The sequence below is a fragment of the Anarrhichthys ocellatus genome, unplaced genomic scaffold (assembly GCF_004355925.1).
Source record: "Anarrhichthys ocellatus isolate YVR2014 unplaced genomic scaffold, GSC_Weel_1.0 scaffold65, whole genome shotgun sequence".
Taxonomy (NCBI): Eukaryota; Metazoa; Chordata; class Actinopteri; order Perciformes; family Anarhichadidae; genus Anarrhichthys; species Anarrhichthys ocellatus.
This window is the reverse complement of record NW_022280095.1, coordinates 622,761-636,882: the sequence shown is the minus strand read 5'-3', so window position 1 is coordinate 636,882 and position 14,122 is coordinate 622,761. Positions and strand designations below refer to the sequence as shown.

General features: G+C 43.5%; 1 protein-coding gene across 3 annotated transcripts in view; it reads left to right on the top strand.

The window, feature by feature from the left end:
- The first annotated feature begins 1,836 nt into the window (after window positions 1–1,836).
- The window catches only part of LOC116397286 (cell adhesion molecule 2-like), a 192,111-nt gene continuing 179,825 nt past the window's right edge, over window positions 1,837–14,122 (top strand). For all 3 annotated transcript variants that reach the window (XM_031872569.1, XM_031872570.1, XM_031872568.1), the window contains exon 1: window positions 1,837–2,269. In XM_031872569.1, coding sequence (XP_031728429.1) covers window positions 2,209–2,269 — 61 coding nt within the window. In that variant the 5' untranslated portion in view covers window positions 1,837–2,208. The remainder of the gene's footprint in view (window positions 2,270–14,122) is intronic.

The following is a 14,122-nucleotide window of genomic DNA, read 5'->3' as shown; positions in this document are numbered from 1 at the left end:
ACAAAGCAGTTTGTACTGTAGCGCCTTCTCTCTGATCTAACAACCAGAATGCTTCAAATGACTTAAAGGTTCTCTGGACGATATTCAAAGCATTCATGCAAAGATAAAGATGGAAAGATATAGCGGAGTCATGGCGACCTGAGCAGAGAATGAAGTCTGTCTTCCTCTCTGTATGTTGTAATCCGAGCATCTCTGTGCTTTGTTTACATAGTCGTGCCATGAGTGTAAAATATATCTCTTTCCCAATGAAAAAGTGTAATTCCACTGTTTGGCCACTATGTCAAATTTGCTACAAAGCCCAGCACTCCTCCTGGGAGCTTTGACGAGCGTACCTTTTATTTGCATATTAACGCATGAGAGCGTGCCTCATATATACAGTATATACGTATATATACTATACGTGGTTTTATGATAAACAATTCTAATTCATTTATATATTTGTTCTACTGTCATAGGTAAAATATCCAAATGCTGTTCCTACCCCTTGTTCTCAGTTTTTGAACGTACAAAGTAGACATCGAAATAACCGGGGCAAACATCACATATACCTCAGCCATGAAGTGTACGTCTCTCTGCTACACCGCTGACTCATCAACCCCCTGTACTGTGGAACCTACTCTCACTCTATTTCAGTCTTAACAGCTTTTTTTTCCCCAAAGGGCTGTAGACCGCTTCCACCCTCTGTCCCTTACACCTTCACACCGTCTTGTCCCATCACATCCCACCTCACCTCTCCACCCCTCTGATTGTCCTCCGCAAGACAATCTTCAGAGCTCAGGCAGTTGTCAACCTCAATACTTCACAGCCCTGTAACCTGGATCATCACTATCAACAGAGCAGCAAGCAACGCAACATATACTGTAAGTTACCCAGTTCATGTGGAAGGACAGCTCACACCCAGAAGCACGTTTGCATGCTCTTTCTCTGTTTTGAATTCTGAGCCCATTCCACTTGTACACTGCAAAAAAATGATTCAGCTTGTCTCTCAGGTTGCAACCGTGGTGTGGCTGACAAGAAGAACGTCCATTTGAGATCCTGTGAGCGATGGATTCCACACCATATTTGCAGGCACTAAAATCACACTCAAATAGCTGAAGCATTTTCAGGTTTTGCAGTTGCTGATGCAGATAAGTGACATGAGGCTTCCACATAACCTATGCACACTCTGTCATAAGTAGCTACTGAATGAAATTCATCCCTTTTAGTTTGGGTTTATAGGAGAGGCATTTGCGCAATCCTTTTCAGCTTCCCACCCCCCCCCCCACAAGCTTTATTTTTTTGTTTATGTAGGTGTGTATAAGTGTGCAGGTGGCTATGTATGAAGATGCATCTTTATGTATTTCATAGCTATATTTATTTTACTGTGCAAACATATAAGATACAACTAGAATAAATGCAACAAGATATAATATAATTTGAACTATCCGGAAGGAAACTGTTGTGCAGCAGTTGCAGTACAAAGTAGGAAAGTGATCAAAAAATACAAATCCCATTTTTCCCAAAACAGTCCACTTTAGGGATTTTACACACATTTATGCCAATAAATTGGGCACGCTTTTGTCTTATTTAATGGAAAAGGGTGTAAACCATAGACTGTATAAAAGGTGTAAACTCATCCCATTGGGCCTATTTTTCAGTTCAGACTTTTAAACACTCAGCGAGTCTACAAACTAGTTGAAATTGATATTTTTTGCAGCATGGCTCAGTCGCTGAAGCCCCCACCCCCCCCTCCACGCCCCCACGTCGGTGAGCCTCGGGCCTTCGCGATTGGTTCACCTTTCATGTCCGTCAAAGCTGTGTGGGCGGGACTCAAACAATCCACTCGTGCTCCCTGCGCTGTGGATTGTGCGCCACAGCAGACCGAGAGCGGGGCAGACAGTAGTACGGCAGCGGCAAGCATCTACTCTGTTACCGGAGGACGACTGCTCTCAGCCTCTGGGTTTTTACACCGCTGTTATTCACTCCTGCAAACTGAGCCCACACGTTACCGCTGTTGCATCCCGGCACGTTGCTTTTTGAAGAGTGAGACACGTTTCCACAAGCGGCACAGGCTTGTGCCAAACCCCGTTTTCCCAGAGACGCACAAAAGACGCACGTCCCAAGTCCACCTGGATAGCCGACAAAAAGCCGTCCGGTCCGCTTCGAGGTCCAGCGGGGAGACGCGAGGAGAAGTTAGCGCGGAAAGGCAAGAAACAACGACAGGACAGGATGAATCTCAAGAGTCATTTGATTTTCACCCTCTACACTATTTATGGGATTCTTCTGAAAGGTGAGTCTGGGGCGAGGTGGTGCGCACATGCGCTTGTGTTTTCTGTGTTCAGGCCACGCGCGCAAGTTACAGGCCAACAACAGGGCAGGGTAGAGGGGCAGCAGGACGCGCGGCCACACGCGGGTCCTAGCTGAAAGGTGCGGAGCTCTCTCTCTCTCTCTCCCTCTCTCTCTCTCTCTCTCCCTCTCTCTCTCAGGGTTCATGCGTGTCTGTGCCTGCACGCATGTGGACGTGCGTTGAATGTGCGTGCGTATGCAAACGTGCGTGCTGTGTGAGACAGCTAGAGGAGAGAGAGAGAGAGAGAGAGAGAGAGAGAGAGAGAGAGAGAGAGAGCTTGTCCAGTAACATTCGGAATGTTAATGTTCAGGAATAATTATTTTCACAATTGTACACGACAGACAGTGCAGCCATTCAGACTGATGCGTCTCCTGCGTCTGCAATTCTGTCCTGTGCGTGAGTGGCAATGAAAAAATCTGAAAAATGAGCCCGCTAGGAAGACACACCTCAACATGAAGTAACCAACCCGCCGGTTGTTTTTGACTTGCAGCACTTGGATGAGTCACAGAGAGACGCTGGCACCGTTTTACGCACCGGACAGTTTGATGGAGCTGATCGCAGCCATGCAGAGCATTTTGATTCCACATTTCTGTTGTTGTTGTTTTCTTTTAGGAATGTTTGACTTCCGTTTCTTCTGTGCAGGTGTGGCGTCTGTCGCTATTGCGCACATTCATCTGGTGTTGTTGTGTGTCTGCATGGCAGTTTTAACGGAACTGCCAAAAACCTTAAAATGAGTTGTATGAACCGATTGAAACGTTCTCCACTTCAATTCTGAACGTTTGAATTTCCGGTATGACAGCTGGTGATATTAAGGTTTTTATCTTCCTCTCAGATGAATCCTCATATTGCCGATATTCACAACACTGTACCAGGGATATGTGTTCACGTTTTAAGATGAGAGTCAATTTGGGCCAAGGCTGAACTCAATTTGGATCAATCAATGAGAATATTATTGTGATTTGGAGACTATTTGTCATAATTACGATAAACAGCTCCCCACAGAGGACTCGACTGTAAACACCAGATTAAGGTGCCATTGGGGGTCAAGGTCACAGTGAGTTGGGCGGCATGTTTGTAAGACAGTTTAATGTATTGTATAGGCATATGCATTAAAGTGGAACTAAAATAGACAAATGGCCGTGAAATAACATCAATTCAAATAAAAATGAGCGTTTTCTATGCTTGTCATTGTGTTCTCTGAGTGTCTTGAACAGATACATGTGTCTTCATATCAAATCTGTACGACCCAGTGGTATTCTATGTGATAATTTCTAACCACAAAGCGCACTTAAATACAGTGTTGGGTACTGGATGGAAGTCTGATCTTTTGGCGAGCAAAGGGAAGTAAAATTACATTAATTTATGTGAGAAGTCTTGAATTTCTGGACAGCTACATTCAGGCTGTGTTGAACAGTGGCAGGAGGGTGATGGATTCGCTCCAAAACAACTGTCAGTCTAACAGCAGGGCCACATATGCCACGCTGAGCTTCAGGTTTGTCATATAAAGTCCACTTCATCCCACTCGAATCATATCAAGATGCATTTAATATATCAGAACAGATTCATCAAAATGAAAGTCTTGACTTTAACTGCTGTTTGTTTTTATCCACACGAGTAAATGAGAAATCCCAAATGAGATCATTTGTGCTTGATTCCCTTGATCATTTGTTGTTGTCTCTTTGAAGTGGTCGTGTGTGTGTATGCATAGAGAGAGAGAGAGAGAGAGAGAGAGAGAGAGAGAGAGAGAGAGAGATAGAGAGAGAGAGAGCAGTCCTTCCTCAGTAACCAGACATGATTAAGGCCGTTCTTGACTTAATGAATTGATATGTAATGGTGTATCTTATTAGGGTATCTGCTATATCTTACAGCTCGCACCACCTCATTTATTGACGTAACAGGGCCCTTATTTTCCTCTTTATTCTCATAAGGGTGGCACACTCATTATGAGTGTGTGTGTTTTGGGCGTGCATGTTTGCATAATATCCCTGCGAATGTGTGCCACGTTTGTTTAGCTTACGTCTGAAGAGGCCTAAGCAAAGACATAGCTGTAGTGGTTACAGCAGAGAGTGCATGTCGGGCTCATTTCATGTGTGGCTCCCCACCACACACCCTCACATCAGTCTCTCTGTCTCTCTCTCTCTCTCTCTCTCTCTCTCCCTAACCCTGAAGAGGATAATGCTAGGCTGCTTGATTTGAACAGTCATCTCGCGGCGCGAGGCCTATTATTGTATAGGTTCCACACAGCGGGCAGGTCAGCCTCCCCCTGAATGAAGTCTATCTAGCCGAAGCCGCATCCGTGCGCTCTGTAAATGACAGCTGTTTCAGCCCCTCTGGCCCGGTGCCAGCTGGCATCAAGAGATCCAGACACACTGCATCTCTCTGTCACTAGACTAGACCTGCGCGCCGTATATAGTGTGAACGTGAAGCTCTGCGATGGAGGTTGTTGTTTACCAACAGCCCGAGTTGTTAACATATTATATCCAGTGTGTCACATGTGCCCATGCCGGAGCCAGAGAAAAAGACGCCTGTTATGCAAATGTGCCTCTTACGTAAGAGCTCGGGGCTGAGCAGCAGACGAGGGGAGGGGGGGGATATGGGAGGCAAGAGAGCGACGGAGAAAGCGGGAGATGTTCTAGAATAGAGAGAGTTGATGTAAGAGTGATGTGGGAGGAGAGGTGTGGAGGAGGAATGTTCATCTCCCCAGCTAAAGTCTGTGATATGTGCTCTGGTTGTTTGCTGTTTGCTGATGGCTCGTCTCCGCCGCTCTGTCTGTTTCCTGGTAGTCTGTCAGTTTTGAACTCTGATCTCGCTAGCCTAAACACAAACCCCCGCTGAGGGTTGTGTTTATCCCCGCAGTGAGTCTAAGCTGCTGAAGGCTGACCCTCCATCCCTCTGTACTTCCGTCCATTCCTCCCTCGCTGCATCCTCCCGTCCTGGTGTGGGAGCTTTGTACCACAGCAGCGTGGGAAAGCTTCTGATAACAAGCGGCCTTGTGTGCGTGTGTGTGTGTGTGTGTGTTTACTTGCAGAGCCACTGATTACACGAGATGTTCTCTCTTTCCTCGCTCACTTGCGCTCACCCTCCGACTTCTGTGCATTTTTGGGAGCATCTTCATTTTCACGGACACGCTTTGACAGGTAGAACATGAGAGGTGCGCTGTACCTGAAACCGATGCCATGAAGCTTCAATGCTGAGAATCCTCAGTAGAGCAGCCCTGGCTCAATGAGCATCACACAGACACACACACACACAGACACACAGAGCTGGCTCCGCTGTGGATTCATTGCTGCTCTGCCAAGGGATTTCCCATGATCAAAGCCAGTCTTTTGTTAGTCCAGGTGTTAAAAAGTTAAAACAGAAAGGAGGAGGAGGCTGGAGGGGAACGTGGACGGATTCAGAGCTCACAGGTTTTTCCGTGGCAAAGCAGAAATGTGCCTCTGCCGAACGGCTCGTGAGACACTTCCAGTGAACCTGCCACCTGCTCCAACTCTTTCTCATATTGGTGCACATATTTGGCGCAGGTTTTTGCTTCGGATTGTACAGATATGACCAGTTAAATACAGACGCTGTTTCAGCGTGTTTCGACATAGGGATGAAATGAGGCAGGAGGAGGAGGCAGGCGGCCAGTAATTGTTAAGCTTTAATACACATGTATTCGCAGATGGTAGAGATTCACAAGTGGCAAAAAAACGGAACCTAGCAAGACACCACGTAGGAGTGCAAAGTTCTAAAGCTTCATGCAAATGTATTATGGCGTGCGCAGCTCTGCTCCCAAAGGAGCCGGTGGAAATCTCCGAGGCTTTTTTTTTTACGAGTCTGCAAAATAGGATGCGCCCCAAACTGAATGATGCAGCTGCCAGACAGATCGGGTGTCACTGTTATATGGTACCAGTCCAGTAGTGTTAGGTATGGAAAGATAAGAAAGATTTTACCAAGCAAATATCCCCCTTAAAAAGATAAAGAACAGCAGTAAATTAATTTATATTTTAAGCTCAAGTAATCTAATCTAATCATAGGCCTACTCCGAAAACATCTTCCAAAACGGAGCCCTATAAACTCTTGTATATCCTTATTGCTGAATATCCCCACAGATTCAGCTTCTCTGGGAACACAGCTGCTGAGGTTTCATAACTTGCAGGTCTCCGGGTCTTTTCATTGTGTCGGCCCACACATGCACTACCGGAGCTTTAGAGCAGTTACTCACCTTACTGAATGCTGCAGTACAGAGCTTTACTGATCCTGGTAAATTGGCAGTGATGGCAATGACGCACCATCACGAGTGGTTGCAAAAAACGTCACATTTAAATGGCAGTAATTCTAATCAATAGCATATTATTTTAGCCACAGCGACGGGTATTATCTTCTAGAATCCTATTGTGGTGACGCAGTGAGGTGGCTTCCTGGTTACAGAGGCAGAAGATGTCACCAACAGGTTACTAATCCGCAAATTAATATTTTTGCAGAGAATCAATGCAGAGTAAATTTAGATTTTTTTTTTATTTTGGCATCAAGGCTGCGTTTCATGTGTCTTAGGCACAGTGGGATTTTTAAAAGCCAGCCCAAAGCGAGAGAAGGGAGAGATGAAATACAGCCTCCCATGGAGAACGGGGAGGATACGAGCCCACAGGTGGATTCGACTGCTACGTTTGCACCCAAAATAGACCTCCCAGTAGGTGAAAGAAGTGTGCAAAATCAGCTAACATATCCGCTGATGGGGGGCTTTTCTTCAAGGTTAACCCGTAGCTATTTATGTATTCTAGACAGAATATGAACTAATGTGCCGCTATCGATGTCGGACTTTTGTGATGATAATAAAATACCTTTCCAGTTAGAAAAGAATGCTGGAGGTTGCATTGGTGTTCACTTTTATGTATGGCGAGCTTACCCTATGCTGTGAACTATAGCACTGATTTGATATGGTGCATCATTTTCATGGAGAAACTTAGGGATTCTTATTTTTGTTTAAACTTCTTGATTGACAAGCAAACTTCTCTGATGTTTTGGGTTTCTTTTGTTCGAGTCAGACTCCAGCGATCAGATATAATCTAGCCATACGAGTTACGCACAAGCACACACATTGGGAAAGCCACAGAGTGTGTTATTGAGTGCGAGCGCCTCGGCCTGTGTGTACGCGTGCGTGCATATGTGATGTCTGTATTAGCATTGAATTCCGAAGGATTAGAGAGTGGCTAATCGGAAGCCTCCAGTCTTTGACAAGTCATGTGTCACTAATCTCAAACACTCTGGAATTAAGGCACACAAATACAATCACCTTTTGGATTAAAACTCCCCCGAACAGAGGGTGTTTATAATCTTTCACTCAAACCAGGAAAAGCTAAAGGAAGGTTCAAGATGAAGAAAACAGAACAACCCAAGACAACAACAATACAATATTTACTGCCTCTCTTTGTCTCACGCATGCATACGTACTGTATGCAGACTTGCAAATAAGCAAACAAACGAAGTGAGTTGATTTAACATGCACGGTCAGTGCTCTACAGATCCTCCTAACAACTTTTAGCCTCGACAATGTTCTTTTTATGTCGTGTGCCCTTTCATCTGACAGCTTCTTTTCATACGATTCCCCGAGGGCCAGAGTCTGGAGATTTGTTAGTACATGTTACAGTAATCATTTTCCTTCAACCGAGATAAAGATATGGACAGCCGCGACTCTGCCTATAGTCCCTCAGCTCTTCTGCCCCAACTCTGATACTGTTTGGGGACTCTTGTTTCTGCTCTTGACAGAAATGTATGCAGCCAAAGCAAAGACGGCTCATATTGTGTACAGTATCGCTCTCGCGCCATATGTGCGCACTATAAACACACACTGGCACACATACACATGTACAGTATGAAGGCAACAGTGAGGAAACAACAGACGTGTTTTGTTTTCAGGGACTGCGTTTGCTGGAGTAAACACCATGAAGCTTAAAAAAATGTAGCTTTTTTCTTTACTGTACTGCTGCCATTTTTATGATCCAGACTCGGCTTTCTCTGTGTCCACACACAAACGCATCTTTTTTTTTTTTTTTTTTTTTTTGTCAAATCAAGGTTTTCAGGAAGGGTAAATTCACAGGGGAACATGTTGTAAAAGGTTGAAGATTTAGCGAAGGCAGAATGGAGTCGGAAGAGAACGATACTGCTATCTCCAGGCCCTACGATTTGGGGACAAGATAGGAACAGACCAACAAATCTCTTCTGTTCTGACACTGCAGAAAAAAAGCATTATTTCTATATAGCCGAAGGTTCATTAAAGGGAAAGTCCAGTCAGTTCATGTACAGGAAATTAACCTATAATCACAGAAAATCCCACAGGTGCTCCCCCAGTCACTAAGTCACCACTGCTATTCCATGCAGTAATCCCTAAAATGAGTTGCATTCCTCTTTAATGACAGTGCTGTTACACATTTCTAATGGATACTCATACTTGTTAATTTATCATTGCCAAGATTTTGTTTAAATTGTCCTCAAAATGCAGCTGCGATAGCTATACCCGCGTAAGTCGTTTTAACGTCACAGTCCTTTAATAACGTGCAAAACATTCATTTAGTGCTTAATCGCTTAACTTGTACTTAAACAATAAATGTGGAATTATGTCATGATACTAATTGAAAAGCCGGCTTTACTGCATCCACAAATGCAGATCTGTGCACTTGTTTCTAGTGTCGCGGTCTCAAAGGAAGCCTAGAAGTAGCTAAAGCTAATTGAAATATAATTCCCCAAAGACACATGTTCATGTTAATTGACTTTCTGTGTGTGCCTCTGTTTGTGTGTGTGTGCGTGCAAACTTGAGTGTGTATGTGTGTAGGTTTTTGTATTCATATTATCGCCAGAAGTCACTTTCTTGTCCCTTGTCTAATCATCAGCTTGAGGGCCCTACCACATCTTAATTCAGTTTTTGAAAGCTATTAGACACTCTTTTGGATGAGCCCTTTCTAAACACTCTAAATGTAGTGAAATTATGCAGTTAACACCCTCTGATGTTGTCCTAAACTCAAATTGAGCTTGTTCCTCCACGCAGTTTGTTACTGCCGTGTTGTTTCAGTTCTTATATCTCAGGCGAGTGGTAATGTTCAGAACAATAGGGCTTCAGACGGGAGCAAACGGAGGATTTCCGTTTTGTGGGTGCACAGGTTTCTGTGTGTGTTTCCGTGTGAAGTAGAGAGAACGCATATTATGTGTAAAGCCTGGAATTAAAACTGCAGGTGTGAAATATCATCCAATTGAAAAGGTTTCACACCCTATTAGCAGACGCATACACACACACACAACCCGAGCATAATACAATGAAAGCTTTAACCATAACCTCACAGTTGAAAACTGACATGTGAAGTGGGCTTTCAGAAGAGTTTTATTTGGTGCTCTCATCATGGTTCCTTCTTGTTCTGCATACAAACAGGTGTTCAAGTACATTCATATAAAGAAGTACTCTATTCATCATGAAAGTGTCCTTGCAATTTTACTCCTCCATGTGTCTCCATTCCTCTGTCATACTGCATGATGCCTTGTCTGTGTTTTTCTACCAGTATGGATCCGGTTTCTAAGGAGAATTTGAGAATTTCAAAATCCTATATTAGTTCTAAGTTTGGAGTCTTGGCCGCTTTCTGTGTCGAGATTGCTCCAGGCCTGTGGTAGAGGGGAGGGAAGATGGAGTCAAGTGAGACAATTTATAACAGTTAAAAAGCAAATGAACTGAGACCCTTGGCTTGGGTGAGCGAGCGGCAGCATACATAATGTGCCTTAGGGATTTCTTCTCCACACACATTGTGTGTGTGTGTGTGTGTGTGTCCAAGCTAGCAAACACATAGCCTCCACCATCTGTCTCTGTTTCCCACATTGCAAATCCATTATATGCTACACAACATTATTCCCCCCACTCTAAGTGGCACACACCCCTGAGCTCACTTCCACTATCCTACCCAGTGGAACGGTGACAATTTGCCACCGCGTACACATCTTTGTTAAAGATGCCGTGGCATGTTTCCAGCTGGATTTTAATACATATTTTCATGCTCCATTTGAATTTTGGTAAGTTGGTGTTTAGCATTGATGGTTTGAGATTTTACAAGCCTGTTTGCTTGTTCCCGCTGCTTCACGTGTCAGTGTGTGTGATATTTTCTCGTTGTCCCTGTTGGACTGTCTCTGGACTCGAATAATCCGACTACCTCCAGAATTATTCTTTTTTTCTTTTTTGGCAGACGGATTTTACACACACACACACACGCGCTGCATGAATCTGGCTAACGTTTGGTTCAGTAGTTTTATAGCTAACTCATCTCCACTTCTAATCAAAACGCGTCCCCAGCTCTGAACCTCCTGCTGAGGAAACAAAGAAGTTATTATGTTTTTAAATGGCCCCCAATTACGGGTAATTTCACCGCCTATCTTAAAGCTATTTGCTGTTCTCTCACTTTGCTCCGGTTGGGTAGAGCGAGCATTGTGCTTAGCAAAAAATACAACAACGACTAGACAAGTCAGACATACAGCAGATGCATTCTTCCGAAAAACCGAATGGTCTGCCTTTCCTGCACTCCCTCTCTGTTTCTCCTCATCTCTTATCATTAGAAATGGGAAAACACAGTTTGCTCAATTCCCCCTTTATCTTCCTCATTAGTGTGTGTCTCACAGTGCACTCAATTACTCAGTCCATCACTCTCCTTTACCCACAAGTCAAAAGCTTCCACTGGCTGAAGTGAGTCGAACTCCTCACGTAGTTAGAATCCAGTAAGACTCATTAGCGACTAGTGAGTGATGCCAAAGTTGTGCATTCATATGCTTAACATAAACATTTTAGATTGTGCTTGTTTGCTTCGAGACAATTGTAGTATGGCCTCGTCAGTTCGCATGCTGGGATGCTTCATGTCTGTGCTTCTTAACTCTTACACTGCCATTCAAAGCCTAACTGCCATGGCGATTTACAGTTTTAAATGTAAATCTATAGCCCACCTGGGTAGCGCATTTAGCACAGCTGGATTTGGTTTTGATGGATTGGATTTCAGTTGTAGCCTGGCTGTATGTTCCAGCATTTGGCAACAGTCATTTATTTTTAGATTGTTTGACATTTCAGTAAAAGCAGCTTTTTTCCACTGGAGAATTTGTCAACATAAGTTTCCTTTAGAAATGTGTCACTGCTCCTGCTAGCATTGCATACATCGTCTGGCTCTTTCATATCTAGATAACAGGAGTCGAGAGGCTGTCTTTGCAGAAAGTGAACTAAAGGGAATGTAGAATACAAAGGGCAAACTATTAAAGTTATGAATTGCAAGTAAAAGACTTCTGAAACAATCACTATTAAACCCATTTATGCAGCTGAATTAAGTAATTTCCTTTTGATATTGTTATTTTTTTTATTATCTTGTTCTAAGAGACAGAAGGTATTTTCTAACATTGCCTTACTGAAGCTGCGACTGTATATTTCCTTCCCTCACTGTTTCCTTATCTCCCTTAGCAAATTCATGCTATGGCTACAATCCCAGGCTAGTTTGCCGACATGCTACTGTTGCAATATGTGTATCCAGTTCAAATGGACCAGCTAATGCTAATCTCTGCTAATCCTCTGAGAAGCCCCCTCAGTGGAACATTACCATGCTAGTCTGTAGTTGAGATGGAACGTGGAGGAGAGGGGACAGCGAAATGGTAAATGGCGATATCAGGGCAGCAAATATTAAATTATAACAGCTGACGCTCAAATCCTCACACCAGTGGTCACCTTCCAACACCCGCTTCTACACACGTGCACACACACACACACACACACACACACTAACAAAGGTATACACATGCATTTACAGAGCTGCAGACACAAGCTATTACTGAAAAGATCGGCCCAAAATCTCCCCGCGCGGCAGCAATAATGACACGGTGTTAACCACAGTTTCACTGAGCGGGTAAATGGTAGACTACTCTCCAGGACTCAGCTCTGATCCTAAGCCCTTGTCGTAATACACTAGTCACCCTAATCCTGACCTTATTAAAAGTGAGACCGAAAGGAGCCATATCTTTGGACTGTAGTAGTTCTTCGATACAGCTGGTCCTAGCCCCAGCCTGTTTGAGAGGAGGTGACCTGCACATGACATAATCCCGGAGCCACCTTTCACCTCATAGGCATTATGATCACGGAGCTGAGGTAACGTCAGAGTCACATTTTGAGTTTCTGACGAATCTGATAGCATTTATTAAGAATAAGCTAAATTTGGATTCTAAGAAAGGGGCAGTGTGTAAACTGCGCAGAATACAATATGGCTGAGATTTCCTGTTTGCTATGGATTTGCATATTCACACACTGGAAGTGCAATGCGATACCCTGCTATACGGCGAGTAGTGCTCATATTGCACATGTTTAAATACATAATTTGACCATAATTTGAAATAACAAGAAATCTTCTATCACCAGTAAATTTACACCATTTCATGCTCATATCCACATGGCAAATATATAGTGATAACAAGGCTTTTCTTATCTACAATCTCTAATGAAAAACATGACATCAAGGCCTGAACTAGTCTCGATGTCTTTTCATGCCCCACATAGGGCAGATCTACTTGAATTAAATTGATCAGTAAAGGATAATCATGAAATTGATGAATTGCAGTCTTGCTCTGCTCTCTCATAAACACATGGTTCTGCCGTGCGGTTGGAGTGATGGAATATGTTGATTCCAAAACTTGTTTTCTCACACTTTTGGGTTCATTAAGTCCACAAAGAGATATGACTGCATATGCATGTCCGTCCCTCCCATAGATATATGCCATTTAAATCAATGACTCTTTCCCACTTTAAATTAAGCAAAATCACTGACATTATGGTGCATTACGTCTATACATTAAGAATAAATCAAGAAAAACCAGACTGCGTGTACTTGTGAAGCAACTAAGTAGACATTTATTTGCTAATTTGTATCAAATTAGGCCTTTTAAAGTATGCCGCTATACCAAACAGAAATGCGGCTTGAACTGCTTGCAAGGCTTTCATCCCTTTCCAGCTTGATTAGAAAAACTAATAGCATAATCCCTGAAGTCCCAGCAGTGCTCCTGATATCCAATGGGTACTTGACATTCAAAGGAGACCACCGTTGGTAGAAGAGATAACAGGAAAGAGAAAGCAGGAAATGCAACAGGGAAAGGTGATGGGTTGTTCTGAGATGTTATGCGAGTATATATTGAGCCCGTGGCTCGGCTGGGATCCCGAGTAACATGTTACAGGCCACTGCTGTGCCAACGCTCCCGTAAAGCCTCACTGGGACGAGATGAGATGAGACAGGGATGAGGGTAACAGCAAGACCGTGTGTGTGTGCGTGTGTGAGTCATAAATGTGTTGAGGGTGAGGGGGATGAGAAAAATTAGGAGGTTGTGATGCTAACAAGATCAATGGGGGAGAATAGAGGAATTCCTCTATCACATCTGCTTCTCCACCATACTGACAGGAACTGGAGCAGAGACAGATTAACCCGGAGAATTCAAAAAAATAGAAATAGATTAAAGAAAGCGCAGTGGCAAAAAAAAAAAAGAAGAAGCGGAGCCAAAAAATGAACAGCAGCCATGCGTGAGATATTCAGGAAATGAGCCTTGACAATATTGTGCACAAAACACACAAACCCACACACACTATCTGACAAATATGACTAGTATGCACAATATTTAACCATGTATTATGTATGCAGGCACAATCACAGAGAAACACAGTGACAATGAAGAGGCATGTTTTATTGGGTCCATTTCATTTTTTCTCTTTGAGAAGCATCTCAATGAATGTAATAAAATAGTTGGTTTATATGTTGGTTTTTTTGCTCCTTTTAT